The 15,544-nt window shown below is 40.3% G+C and overlaps 1 protein-coding gene across 1 annotated transcript; it reads right to left on the bottom strand.

Moving 5' to 3' along the window:
- Nucleotides 1-644: 644 nt before the first annotated feature.
- LOC113171829 (zinc finger protein 771-like) lies at nt 645-5,618 on the bottom strand. Its single transcript, XM_026374564.1, has 2 exons — nt 5,389-5,618; nt 645-2,645 (listed from the first exon to the last, which is right to left on the bottom strand). Exons 1-2 carry the CDS (start codon nt 5,561-5,563, stop codon nt 1,687-1,689), a joined length of 1,134 nt encoding a protein of 377 aa, XP_026230349.1. The 5' UTR covers nt 5,564-5,618; the 3' UTR covers nt 645-1,686.
- Between the last annotated feature and the right edge of the window lie 9,926 nt (nt 5,619-15,544).

A 15,544-nucleotide genomic window follows, 5' to 3' on the forward strand; every position in this document is an offset into this window, starting at 1 on the left:
TGGCAATTTGTCAGTGAGTAGAGGGCCCACTAGCACCCAAGCAGCTTAAACTAATAACCAACTTCCTCTGTTACTTGACTGACTGAAAAGATCAATATTTCAGAAGTTCAACTGGCTTGATGTTGTAGATTAAAAAGTGTTCCTTTAATTGTTGCGAGCGTGTGTGAGTGTGTGTGTGTGTATGGGACGCCATAACCAAGTGGCTGGAGTATGGGCTGGGAGTCAAAATCAGATACACCTCCAAAGGTGTTTGAGAATGACCAAGCTAACATCCTGTGGGAATTCCAGATATAGACTAACAATACAGTAATGGCTGATCAACTGGACATAGTAGTAGTGGACAACAGGAGAAAAAGGCTGTTGTGAGATGTTGCCATCTCAAATGATGACAATATCAGGGAGAAGGGAAATGAGCATATTGAGAAATACCGAGGGCTGAGAGAAGACCTAGAAAACATGTGGAAGGTGAAGGCAACAGAGGCCCCCGTGGTTATCACAACACTTTGGGCTCGATCCTAAAAGTTTGACTCAAATTCAGCGGTGGATAACAGGAGGATGTTGTGCAGGGATTTCAATGGTCACAGCATAGCATTTCTTATTTCCTAAACTTGACTAAGCAGTCATAAACAAACAGTAGACTAATAATTATTATACATATATGTATAACTATAATATACTAGTGAAAGACATTTACAGTAAGTATGTTTCCTTGGGGTTGTTATTTATGGCCAATCTGTGTCCAAAATCTACTTTCTTTATAATGAAAATCATACGATCGTTAATGGCAGTTAACTATTGTAGTTACTGTGAAGACACCAGACTTTATTAGTCAGGAATAAATTTAAATGTGCCCATGTACAGTATTTGCACTCTACATAAGGCTATTGCCTTTTGTATATGTTGACTTCACCATTTCCTCTTCCTCCTTCCACTGTGTGTGAATACAGTGGAGATAGTCTACCTGTTTGTGCCGTTAGATATCTCTGATGTTAATCGTGCTACCTCACAGAATTCCACTGCCAATGTCAAAACTCTCCTAGGTTTCGGTCCCTGCCTATGTGCTCTCCACCTGATTTTATTCTTCTTTATCCTTCTCCGACTCTCCGTTGACTAGAAATAAGTGAGGTTTTACAATAGTCACTGCAAAGGTGGTAAATTATTGTGTTACAGATTTTTTATTTTAATAAATTTGCAGAGATTTCTTAAAAACATGTTTTTTACTTTGTCATTATGAGTCTGGGGTTTAGACTGATGAAAAAACAAACATTTTATCTATTTAAAAAAGTGTGCAAAACGTGAAGGGGTCTGGAAACTTCCTGAAGCCACTATCATAAACAAACTTTAACAAAGAAAGGGGACATACTAGCCTGTGACATTAGGTCACTGGCTTGTTTAATTAGGACAAAATATGCAGGCCACATATCAGTAGAAATGTGCTACCAGGCTAGGTCCTGACCACTTTGAGCAATCTTAGGTACTGTGAAGACATTCAGGAACCAGGAATTGAAATTGTGATTAGTGGACAACCCACTGCATCTGCTGAGCTACCGTATTTCTAAAAACAACAGCAGTTTTAATTACTGCTGCTGCCTTTAAGTTAATAATGTCAGGTTACTGATGTGACTGTTTATTCAACATTTTCCCTTAAATGCAATTCACAGTTCTTAGAATACCTTAGTAAGTCTCTCACCAGCAGAACTTTTCCCTTGCGTGGACCGTCATGTGTTGTGTTAGATTTCCTTTTTGTGCAAATCTTTCACCACAGACAGGACAACTGCATGGTTTCTCCTGTGTGTGCATGGTCAGGTGTTGTGCAAGACTTCCTTTTTGTGCAAGATTTTCTCCACAAATGGGGCAGCTACAGGGATTCTCCCGTGTGTGGACTGTCAGGTGTTGTGTCAGATTGCCTTTTTGGGAAAATCTTTCACCACAGACAGGGCAGCTACAAGGTTTCTCCCGTGTGTGGATTGTCATGTGTTGTGTTAGATTTCCCTTTTGAGTAAATCTTCTTCCACAAAAAGAACAACTAAATGGTTTCTCTCCTGTATGACATCTCATGTGTGTCAGCAGATGGTGCTTCTGGCCAAACCTTTTACCACATTTTGAGCAGGTAAATGATTTATTGGTGGCATTATGTCCTGTATCATTTTCAGAAACTATGTTCTTAATAGTTTTTAAACCTGTCTGAGGTTTTCTGATCTCCCTACAATCATCACCACTGTCTTTAGAGTTATGTTCAAAAGAGTTATCCATCTTGTCATCAGATCCAGACAGACTAGATACCAAGATCCTGTGTGGTTCTGGTTCTCTATGCTCCTCTCCATCAGCTTCTGTTTTCATCTGGTCAGCTGAGCTGCTGGCTGGTGGCTCCTCCTCTCTGTTCTTGTCAGTGTGTCTTTGATGAAACTGTGAGGAATGACTTTTCTCTTCAGCATCTTCACTTTTCACATGGACACTGCTATATTGAAACCTTGTGGCATTCTTTTCATGCAGTCCTTGCAGGTCAATTGTGACTTCTTTACTGGTCCAGAAGTCTTGTTTTTCCAATTTTATACATGGGCGGTCTGGATCCTCCTGGTTCAGGCTGGGAATCCACTCCTGCTCCTCTGGAACCTCTTCTTTAACCACCAACTGTTGTTGACAAGCTGCAGAAAATATTGAAATTCAGATACACGGTCAACAATAACCTGAGCGTCTTACCTTTATTTGTGTTAATAACATAAGAGCAAAAAACACATTTACAGTGGTGCTTGGAAGTTAATGAAGCCTTTAGAATTTTCTCCATACCTGCACGATTATGGCATTAAACAACTGAGACGAAACATTACATTTATGAATCTCTAGGACTGTCAGTTAATTTGACGAGGAAATTAGAGTTAGATTTTTCAGTTCATGTAATGATAATCAGGGATGAGTCTGGAAGATACTGCTGGATTTAAAGAAGAGAAATCTGGGCTTTCACTATGAAAGTCTGAAAAGGGTTTTTGATGCTCACCAGGCATTTCCACAGTGCAGTCCAAACTCTTGGTTGTTCTTGATGTGATCTTTGTGGATCAGTCACTTCTGGTCACCCAACAAAGATCCCACCAAGAAAAAGAACATACACACATTATATATATATATATATATATATATATATATATATATATATATATATATATATATATATATATATATAATATATACATATATATATATGTGTGTGTGTGTGTGTGTGTGTGTGTGTGTGTATAGGAAACTAAAGGACTCTCTTGCAGTGGCAATGTTCATGGACAACCATCAAAACAACACTGGATGGCCATGGCATTCACAAGAGATTTGCAAGGAGGAAGCCATTACTCTTCAACAAGAACACTGCTGCTTGTCTACAGATTGTGGATGTGACATGATGAGACATGTGGATATGTCAGAATTCTACTGGAAGAATGTTCTGTGGACAGATGAAACCAAAGTAGAACTTTCTGACTTGAATGAGAAGGGTTATGTTCTGTGACAAACAAACTTTGCATTCCTGCATAAGAACCTGATCCCATTAATGAAACATCAAAGTGATAGTATCATGATTTGGTTCTTGCCATTATTGGTGGAGCCGTAAATTCTGAGTTGCACAAACAAACTGTACAGGGAAATGTGAAAGTACCCATCTGTGAATGAAACTCAACACAAAGTGGATCATGCAGTGAAACAACAACCTTAAATACACAAGCTTGTTCATCCAAAGAAAAGTTAAAGCATTAAGATTGTAATGTTCTGGAATGGTCTTTATTCTGTGCTCTGGAAGCCAAACAATATCCTTAATATAAAGTAAAGTTTTCATAGAGTTAAAAATGGGGTTCAGCTGACACGTTTTTTTAAATGTCCAACACAAGGTGCAGAGAAAGAGCAAAGGTCGCGAAGTCTCGTTCGCTTCCTGTTAACCTGTTAACGTTAGCGTTAACGTTACTTCTTGTACCACTGGCCGTTGCTGGTGTTTACTCTGAAGTGTGAGTGAATGGATCACGCTAACGTCCCCAGTTCGTGTGTGGGACCTGGTGAACACAGCAGCTACAGCTGTGTGTGGAGCTGTGTGGAGCTGTGTGTGGAGCTGTGTGTGGAGCTGTGTGTCGAGCTGTTTGTCGAGCTGTTTGTCGAGCTGTGTGTGGAGCTGTGTGTCGAGCTGTGTGTGGAGCTGTGTGTGGAGCTGTGTGTGGAGCTGTTTGTCGAGCTGTGTGTCGAGCTGTGTGTGGAGCTGTGTGTGGAGCTGTGTGTCGAGCTGTGTGTGGAGCTGTGTGTCGAGCTGTGTGTGGAGCTGTGTGTCGAGCTGTGTGTGGAGCTGTGTGTCGAGCTGTGTGTGGAGCTGTGTGTCGAGCTGTGTGTCGAGCTGTGTGTCGAGCTGTGTGTGGAGCTGTGTGTGGAGCTGTGTGTGGAGCTGTGTGTGGAGCTGTTTGTCGAGCTGTGTGTCGAGCTGTGTGCGGAGCTGTGTGTCGAGCTGTGTGCGGAGCTGTGTGTCGAGCTGTGTGTGGAGCTGTGTGTGGAGCTGTGTGTGGAGCTGTGTGTGGAGCTGTGTGGAGCTGTGTGTGGAGCTGTGTGTCGAGCTGTGTGTGGAGCTGTGTGTGGAGCTGTGTGTCGAGCTGTGTGTGGAGCTGTGTGTCGAGCTGTGTGTCGAGCTGTGTGTGGAGCTGTGTGTCGAGCTGTGTGTCGAGCTGTGTGTGGAGCTGTGTGTCGAGCTGTGTGTGGAGCTGTGTGTGGAGCTGTGTGTCGAGCTGTGTGTGGAGCTGTTTGTCGAGCTGTGTGTCGAGCTGTGTGCGGAGCTGTGTGTCGAGCTGTGTGTGGAGCTGTGTGTGGAGCTGTGTGTCGAGCTGTGTGTGGAGCTGTGTGTCGAGCTGTGTGTCGAGCTGTGTGTGGAGCTGTGTGTGGAGCTGTGTGTCGAGCTGTTTGTCGAGCTGTGTGTCGAGCTGTGTGTCGAGCTGTGTGTGGAGCTGTGTGTGGAGCTGTGTGTCGAGCTGTGTGTCGAGCTGTGTGTCGAGCTGTGTGTCGAGCTGTGTGTCGAGCTGTGTGTGGAGCTGTGTGTCGAGCTGTGTGTGGAGCTGTGTGTGGAGCTGTGTGTGGAGCTGTGTGGAGCTGTGTGTGGAGCTGTGTGTCGAGCTGTGTGTGGAGCTGTGTGTGGAGCTGTGTGTCGAGCTGTGTGTCGAGCTGTGTGTCGAGCTGTGTGTCGAGCTGTTTGTCGAGCTGTGTGTGGAGCTGTGTGTGGAGCTGTGTGTGGAGCTGTGTGTCGAGCTGTGTGTGGAGCTGTGTGTGGAGCTGTGTGTCGAGCTGTGTGTGGAGCTGTGTGTCGAGCTGTGTGTGGAGCTGTGTGTGGAGCTGTGTGTCGAGCTGTGTGTCGAGCTGTGTGTCGAGCTGTGCACTGACCTGCGGCGCGCTGCTCCTCCTCAACTCTGGGACACGTATCCAGCAGCTTCCCACAGCGGCGCTCCATCTCCTCCTCATACTCCGTCAATGTTCTCTCTACGTGGCCCATGACCTCCTCCACGGCCTCAATTAGCCGCTGGCTGATGAAAACCTTCAGACTCTGGAGTGTCAGCATTATTCCGCAGACAGCTAACTGATGTCCGTCCTCCGGCTGTACGCTCTGTTGTCGGGTCGCTTTCTTTTTCTGGTTGCTGGTGGTTTTGGGAAACACAGTTAGCGCCACCTACTGGACGGAGTGGCTCCGTGTGGCGTTGCCATTCACCACGGTGTTTTCAGCAGAATCATTTCATCTTCAAAGACACACTGGGCTTTACAGTTTCAATGTTTCCCTGTTTTATTAAGTGTTCCAAAAGTCGCCTAACTCATATTTTGACTGAAACAGAAACTAATCATCAGTTTTCTTCTTCTCTCTGCAGTTTCAGATCTTTTGAAGACTGTGTTTGTTAGTTTCAGCTTTTCAGAGACGTTTTACTTTATCCTATCTATCTCTTTTAGCTTTCATTTTCATCGTGACTCTTCTGTAGATCTATACAGTAAGGTACCAACATGGTATCAATATTATTTGTTTTTAGCACACGACCCATTTGAATATGTTTGCTGATGTGACGTCACATTACACATTAAGAATTAGAAGAAAAAAAATAACAGAACATTTGAATTTTTAGATATCTGATCAAATTCCTACAACAAGCAAGAAAGTATGCACAAATGTTTAATGCCTGCACATATATAGCCCAAGCCAGTCCTGGCTCTGTACTGATAAATCCCCCTTTTTTTAAATTGAGAAATGATAAACCCATGTCAGAATAGGAGTTTGTCAGATTTATTTCTTTGATGGTCATGTGTTTTGGTTTTAATGATTTTATTTTTAATAATTTCACTACAGTTCTTATGAAAATGTTCTTAGTTACGTTTTACCACTAGGTGGCAGTAGCTATGTTACTCCTGGAAGGTTCAGTGGGACACTAGCATGATGAGAATAATAATCATACTGTAATAGTAACAATTATGCAGAATGTAGAATGCAGAATGATATAAAAGGATGACATGATGAACAACAGGCTTTGTAAGAAGACATGCGGACTCACTGTAGTCTCTACAGCACAATACCATTTTCTATCTATGGTATCTATGACTGTAGTGGTCAGCACTGTTGCCTTACAGCAACGAATTGCTGTAAATCTACAGTGGATATAACAGTATCTTGCTGTATTTCATAAAAATAAAAAAAAGTACTAATTAATCGACCTGCATAGGTAAATCTGTAGTTAACAGCATATAACTATAATAGCATAAAACAGTTAGTTTTCTATCAAGCTGTGAAAATATGCTCACTCAATCTTGTGCAAATCTTGTCTCTCTCCATCTCAATCTTTGTCAAGGTTGTAGGTCACTGGTTGTGTTTTGATAGGAAGACTTTGGTATTAAAGTAGTTGTTCATACTAAGCCACTCATTTTTGAGCAACAACACATGAATAAGTGAGTTTGACTCTGGACAGCAACAGCTTCATTCAATGTGGAGTTCAACAAAGCCAAGGTAACGTAACATTTAAGATAAGATAAACTTTATTAATCAGATTACCTACCTAAATTAGCAGTGTCCAAAATTTTGGACTAAACTGTTAACCATTCAATTAATATACTGTTGGGTTGACATAGTAAAATTGGTGAATGGTTCTATAACACAGGTAAGGCTAACATTTACAAGATATTATTCAGTTATTAAGCGAATTCTAAAGGGAAGAAACAGGAAGATTTTCAAAAGACACTGTTCATGTAGAAGAGCAAAAGGCGCCTCTCTCCGGAGATGAAGAAGTGACGTATGTCAAATATAGCTCCTGCTGCTTCAGCTTCTTGAAGTAATGGTGTTTCTTGGCCAGTGATATTGTGTTGCTCATTTTCTCATTTTCTCTCTTTCTTTTTTTTTTTTTGTTTTTGTTCTACAGACACTCACCATTGCTGACTGAAGATACCAACAAAACGCTGCAGTAAAGTTGTTTCTCTGTGCCCACCCTGTCTTTCTGTCTTCACTGTCATGCAATTCACAATACATATTGACTTGATTCCAAGCTAGATTTGAAGCACTGCTGATGGTGCGCTATTGTTGACTTTTGTTGGTGACTGATTTTATTTCAGCGTATGATGTTATGCTGTAATATTTGTCATGAAAGTAAGCAGTATAGATGATTGAGTTGTAATAAACAACTGTTTCATTTTGTATTTATTTTTTTCAACATTTTACAGGACATAAATGAAAAGGTTGCAGATTTTTATTACCCCTGGTAAATTATCAGGAACATGCTGGCACATGACCACAGTTTTTCCCACTGTCATATACTGTAATCTAATATACAGTAATCTACTGTTAAACAGTACATGCACTGTAAAATAACTATATTAATAATAATACTGGCATCCCTGCTGCCACTATTTTACTGTTATTTTACAGTGAAATTCTTCAATTCTTCTACAGTAGACTTGGGTTCCAATGAATCCACGGGCCAGCAGAATGCCTTTCTGTGTGGAGCTTGCAGGTTCTCCCCATGTCTGCGTGGGGGAGGAGTCCTACCATATCAAAAATTATGTTTATTTTACATAACTAAATAAGCCAACTAACACAAAGACAAACCAAACAACAAACCAAAGTGGATGACCAGAAGAGAGAGATCCAGGGTTTACCCCGCCTCTCACTCATTGAAAGCTGGGAAGCATTCCCACGACCCTTAAGAGGACAAGCAGTTATGATGGATGGATGAATGTGACTTTTATATATATTTGTTTTTTCAGCCACCAGAGGACACTATGGTATATGTGTTTCCTGTTACTATACTGAATCCACACACAATTTCCAATTTCAACTTCTTCCTCTTTGCCCACAGTTGGGTCTATATTTACCCATTTAGTCATGCTGTACAGCCAAGTACTGCTCAAGCCTACAGAACTTTATTTTTAAATTGTTGCAGAGATTCATTTCAATAGATACCAAAAATAGAATACGAAATATAAGAGCAAAATGTGCACAAGAGGATCTTCACCATAGTCACAAATATCAACATTATATCAACGCTTTTGTTATTGTATTATATATTTCAAGCTGATAAAACATAACTGCAACGACTCAAGTAACCAGGTTATCAGAGAAACAAGTTTTCTCAGGTATGATAAAACAGTCATGATCTTTTATGTCTCTGTTTCTCATGAAACAAAAACACTCTTTTGACAGCACTTTGCTTTGATGTTTTTCTCCTTCACTTAGATTTTGTTTGCTTGCCTTGTTCCTCACTTATAAGTTGCTTTGGATAAAAGCATCTGCCAAATGACAAAAGGTAAATGTCTTTATTGAACACATCAAATTAACATACAAAGCGGAAAAAATAAGTCTGGGTAAATAACAGTTAAGCAGTATGTGACTAATGCTAGCGGGCTGATTCTGATTCTGGTTGGTGACACTATAGTAACTAATAGTACAGCGTTTAGCATAGCAACCTCATGCTGCTACAGTAATGATATAAACACACAGTTGCACAATGTGTGTCTGGTTTATAGTTTCAGATGCTTGATACTGGAAGAAAAGCTCACATTTTTCAATTGTGCAAGTCTACAGAATATAACGTCAAGTGTATGTTTTTGATTTTGACAACTTCATAATTTAACGTTACCTGGCTGTATTCATGTCTACCATATCTAATTTCACACTGGTTCACAAGAGGCAATGGGAGCAAAGTTTGCCAACTATGGGCATTTACAGCTAAGAGGAAAATAGCAGTTATGCTAAGCTGCTTTACATTTCTTTACATAATATACCATTAATGGGGTAAAACTACCACAGAAAATTAGACATTTTACAGCTATTGTCAAGTAACTACCCCTGCACTTCTGGTTTTCCTATTAGCTCTGCCCTGCCCACAGATGATTACCTGGATCAGGTGTGTTCTTACTGCTGTTTGTTGACTGAACATGCCTGATTCAGGTAATCAGCTGTGGGGAGAGCAGAGATAGTAGGGAAACTAGCAGGTCAGGGGGTCATTAAGAGCCAGGTTTTAAAAACTGAGACATTTCACTAATTGCTATGACATGAAATATAGTACTAATAACTCAAGTATGCGCTAAACCGATAATAGTAAAAAGGTTGGAGACTTAAAGAGTTGGTAATACACCTTTGATATATCTTTATATGACCTGAAATAAAACCTAAAATAAAAATGTTTTTAACAATTAAGTTATTATACTTATTAACATTAAGTGCTCCACAGAGCGCCACAGGAGGTCCTTTCTAACTGTGGCCACTCGGGTGGCGATGACCTCATACTCATCTGCTTGCTCACGCTTTGCACACAGGTCCTCTTGTGAGGAAGACATGTAAATTACAAAGGTATTAGAAATAAAAAGGAATATAAAACAGAATGGCAGCTCAACCCTCGTTGGTTTGTCTCAGCATTCTTCCTTGTGGTCTTTGAAGAGAAGTCTCCAGCTGATGTTTTTGTTTGTGGTAAGTGAACATTATCATAGTAATACAGAGTGAACCACGGAGTCATCAAGTACAATAAAGATAAAACAAATCAAAAATATTACTAACAGCAGACCAAAGACAATTTTCTAAAGATGAAAGTAATAATACTTGAAGTACCTGGACATTAGTTGTGAGCAAAATGTCGGTGGAGGCTCAACATTCTTCAGAACCCTCTTGTGCAACATGACAAACAAAAAAGGAGAAAAAAAAACGTGTTTAATTAATGACAGCGTTTGTTCTAACTCTGAAAAGACCTTGAATAAATAGCTATAATTGTCATATATACACTGCAGTACTACTGCTGAACTCCATCATACAAAAAGGTGTGTCTGTTCAACCGGCCCTCAGTAATAGAAATAAAACAACATCTGTCAACCTACAGCAACACATCTGAATCCTCTTAATAACAGAACATAAGAAGCTTCACAGAGGGAGGAAATATTGTGAGACTGCTGAATTAGAATTAGAGAGCTTTCGTTTAAATGATTACCTGAAAGAAATCTGATTAATTCACACGTCTGACTGCCTCACAGCCACTCAGTCTGGATCTCCCTCCTCAAGGTTCAGGTGGCATCTTTGATATTTTCGTTAAGGGTATTAAAGTCTTTTTAGAACACGCCCGGTGAGTTGTAGCAGAAATTCATTTTTTATGAAATATAACATCAGAACAATTCACAGCAACACTATAACTAACTAGTGGAGCCTGCAACAGCTAATTATTGTAAACTTTATCTAAAGCAGCTGTAATATATTGGGCTACAGATTTGAACTCGTGAGGCTGAAGACTCCTCAGAGACAGCTGTGTACCAACAGTCCGCAGTGATATTTTATGGTGAACTGGTATGTTTATGGTGAACTGGTATGTTTAGATGCTGTCTTCCCAACTCTCACTGATCACTTTGTTTGTTGATGGTGAAGTGTTTGGTTGCTCTACATCCCAGTGCGCCCTCATGTCTGTGTTTCCTTCTGAACCCACCCTTTTAGTTAGGCTGTCATAATTAGTCCTGCCGGAGTCCCTGCTGCACTACACTAAATATACATTCACCTCAAACTTTTTCTGACTGTGAATACAACTAACTGCAATCTCTCCTCTTCTCTCTCTTTCCCTCTCCCTCTCTCTTTTCCCTCTTCCTGTCTCTCTGTCGAGCTACACGTCATTCCACCCTTTGCCCTCTGGACCTGTCTGACTCGTCCTGATGCCCAACTTCTGGCTGGAGATCTCGTCGCCTGGATCCACCGTCTGCCCTTTGGGATGCGTTTGGAGACTGGATTGGTCACAAGCTACTATGATGTCGGTCCCGGCCTCGGCGGACGTCGGAAGCTGTTTCTTGGAGGTCTCGACTCAACGCTCGATAGTCAAGGAATGGAATAAGTCTGCCTGCAATAACTAACTGGACTCCATATTAACTTAAAAGACTCTAACTGTTATACTGGACTGCTGCCTACACAGCATGTAATCACCCATATGAGGATGGGTTCCCTGTTGAGTCTGGTTCCTCTCAAGGTTTCTTCCTGTTGCCTTCTCAGGGAGTTTTTCCTTGCCACTGTCGCCCTCGGCTTGCTCATCAGGGACAATCAGATTATTATGACTCATACACATACACTGTTCATGCACTGCTCTTTGGTTGTGTAAAGCTGCTTTGTGACAATGTCAATTGTAAAAAGCGCTCTACAAATAAAATTGAATTGAATTGAATTGAATTGAATTGATATCTCAGTTTGACAGGAAACCTTGTATTTGGGTAACTGGGATGTGCAGTTGTTACATTTACATTGTATTTCTCCTACACATATAATAGCTATGTCAGACAATAATAATAATATATACAGTCATTATGATTTTGTTATAGTAATATCAGAGTGGACCGAGCCATGTGAATTCTTCTTGACTTCAGAAGGGTGAAGGATTCTGAAGGATTAGTGAAGATCAGATCACATTTCAAGACAAATTTTTGGAGAAGTCAGCATCATTCATTAAATTGTGTTGCATCACTGGATCAGCTGCTTGTAAGGATTACCCATGGGTCTCTCTCTTTTATTATTGATATCTCACACAGAGACTAAAACCAACAATGATTTGTGTCTAGGCACTGTGACGTGAGATCTCTGAATGCAGAGCCTGATGTGTCTGATTTATCTGTATAAATCACATCAGTGGGCCAGTGTAACAGTGGATGACTTGTTTGTTCAACATGAAAAATGTGTGACGGATGCACAGAATGGGTTATAGTTTATCTTATCCTTTAAAGCCTTAACTAAATATTTTTGAAGTAACAGTATAAAATTAATTATATCATGTCACATTCATTCCCTCTCAAATTACTAGTTTGTGCACACAGGTGACTTAATTCTATGATTTTTTTTTCTTTCCATTGCATCTCCTGGACTCCATAGTCTCATGCTAATAGGACATTAAACTCCAACAACTGGAACTACAAATGGACTATCCTACATTAACCATGTGAATGTGCTCATTGATTTTTACATGTGAAACTACACCAGTAAATATCAGTGCTCCAGGCTGAAGTGTGTGCACAGCCTCAGTCTTGATGTTTCTTTGCTGAGAGGCCTCGCCGAGATAGGGCACACTGAAACCAATGCAAATGTTAACAGGGGGGTATCTTACAGCAGAGAAGTGATGACCTGTGAAATAGGAGAGGGTATGTGCATTCAGAGATGGTTGAGGTTTGCCACTATCTCTCGTTCACATACTGGTGGCATACTAATACTGATGCTGTTTGACCTTGGTGATTCTCACACCAAAATATTGTACTGCACCTCTGAAACTGTAGAACGCGATGAAGTTCCTCATAATCCTCTCCCAACAGGACAAAAAGACCAGGACAGTCCAGGTGTAAGGACGGACAAGAAGTGGAGCTCAAAAAACTAAAAGATTTAATTTTGAGTGATGATTATCTGGGTCGTCGCACAGGTGTCGTAGGTCGATTGCTGAGCACTTTATGGATCAGGGCTTTTATTTGTTTAATTAAGTTCCTTCTTTTTGTCAACCTATGTAGTGTAAATGTTTTGCCAAGATAATGTTCTGGGTAACTTTTTGCTTTTTTTTTTTTTCAAAAAAGGAGCATTACAAAACACACACAAAATAAGTTTTTCACAAATTAACAAAAGCATTAAACAATTGTAAAGATCCTGAAAAATCTTGGAACAATTACACAACTGTACACAGTTCTTCACAGTTCAAAGTGCCTTGAGATAACTTCTGTTGTAAATTGGCGCTATACAAATAAAACTGAATTGAATTGAATTCTTCATGAACATGAAATGTATGTAAATGTAATATGGTGTGTTGACGCTCCACCCATTGGACTTCAGGATTATGATGCAGTCTCCAGGCAAGCCCGAAGCTCTCAGCCGCCAGGACTATTTTGATCACAGCAGTTCCCAGCCAACTTTCACACTTCACAGTTAGAGCATCTCTAATGGAATAGGACGCTGCATACTGAAGGCCAGGTCAACTCAACAACACAGCAACACAGAATGCCCCTCCTTTCTTCTAGCCATTGTCTGACTGCACTGGATGAGGCTGTAATACAGGGATCATATGGACTACATACGTATTTTTCAAGCACAATAATGATGTCTATATTACATTTCACCACAGGGAATGTGAAGCAAAGGTAGGTGACAAAGAACACACAAACACATCATTCAAAATGTAAAGCCACTTTTTAATTGAACCTTGTAGAAACAACTGTCAAAACAGTTGTTTTATAGAAACAACTGTCAAAAACAAACAAATAATGTTGTAGTGTAAAATGTCTGATAACAATATGTGCACTTTATCACCAGCAATAGTCAAAATAATAGCTGATTTTAGCAACCAAGCCAAATAAGAACTTACTATAAGGATAATTAAGAAAAGAAAAGATTGCTGTCATCATTTCAGATATCAGTCAAAACAGATTGTCTTGTTGCAGCAGAAACAATGATGGCACATTTGGTAGAGTTGGTAGAAACATACGTTACAGATGGAGTTCAAATACAAACATGTCTCAGTTCATAACATACACAAACATTTAAGACAAATATGTCAGTGAATATCATCCAATGTCATCCAACATATCAACTTCCAGATATTTAAGACAAACTTTAACTTAGTTCCAAACTAACTGGTCTCATGAAAAGAATGACCAGGTTCCACTTTAAATCTGCTGCCAGTTTTAATTTAGGCCATGAAAACATTCCTGATACACCAAAGACTTGCTTACCTTCTCTTCCCTTAAAACCATTTCATCAAAAAACTATCAAGACAAGTAGCCAAGGAGTGTCCTCGAATGACCTCGTTCTGTAACATTGTTGTTTCCTCTCTAGGTTTCGACCTGCGTGCACAATGTTTTCTCTGCCTTAAACTTTACCACCCACACTCCAGCAAAATAACTGAAAGTTCATAACAAGCACCTACATCTTTTTTTATGAGGAACACGTTTGCGCCCACCATAGACCTTCCTCAAGGTAAGCTGCACTTTATCAACTACACTGGAGGAAGCCTAGGGTTGGCCCAAACATTTTTTTGTAATAAACAAGCATTTACGCTGAAAATAATGCAGCATTAAAAACATAACAGGGAGTTTAGTGTGAGCATATTGCTACAATGAGAGGATGAAATACTGTTTATTACATTGATGGCTTATCAGATGCATAAATATGTAAATGTTCTGCACTTATATAGTGCTTTTCTACCTAACTGGTACTCAAAGCGCTTTACACTACATTGCATTCACCCATTTGCAGACACACTAACACACCGATGGCAGAGCTGCTATGCAGCTGACCTGACTCACCGGGGGCAACTTGAGGTTCAGTATCTTGCCCAAGGACACTTTGGCATGTGACAGAAGGAGCTGGGAATCGAACCACCGATCCTATGATTGGCAGATAACTGCTCTACCTAAATCCTTCCATTTAATAATTATTAAATTACTTTATATAAATAATGATTAAATACTACACCACCATATATGTAATATAACACTCTAGCCAGCTTCAGACATACCAACTAGCCAGGAATTTGCTACAGCTCAGGAAATCTTAAACCCAACTACTATGTTCTACGAGGAGGAGCCATTGTTAGGCTGTCTTGGCTGACACACAATTCAAAGTCACATGCAGGACCTGGACAGCACCTGTGAACTGCCAGAAAAAGGTGTGGGTTCCCATATTTAAAAAGGGGGACCAACTCCTTAAATTGCTCACAAGTGAGGGTAACATGGAGCAGGCTCAGCTTTAAAGAGAGACATCTGTCTGTTACTGAATCAATTATATATCCCAGTTCACCTGGGAATGCCTTAGTATCCCCCAGGAGATGCTTGGGAGAGAGGCATCTACTACCTTGCTGAACCTACAGCCACTGTTACCAGACACCAGGTAAGTGGTAGAAAATGGATGAATAAAGCTGCTTAGGCACCTACCCATTTTTCAACATCCTAATCAAAAGAATGTTTACTTATAATCTAATTCTGTATATTGCAGACCTATGCACAGTTGTGTTACTGTATTCACGTCATCTAAGTGGTCATAATGATTTCATGACTTCACTGAAATGAATTCATGTTGCTGCAAAATGTT

This window comes from Anabas testudineus, chromosome 17 (genome assembly GCF_900324465.2).
Source record: "Anabas testudineus chromosome 17, fAnaTes1.2, whole genome shotgun sequence".
Lineage (NCBI taxonomy): Eukaryota > Metazoa > Chordata > Actinopteri > Anabantiformes > Anabantidae > Anabas > Anabas testudineus.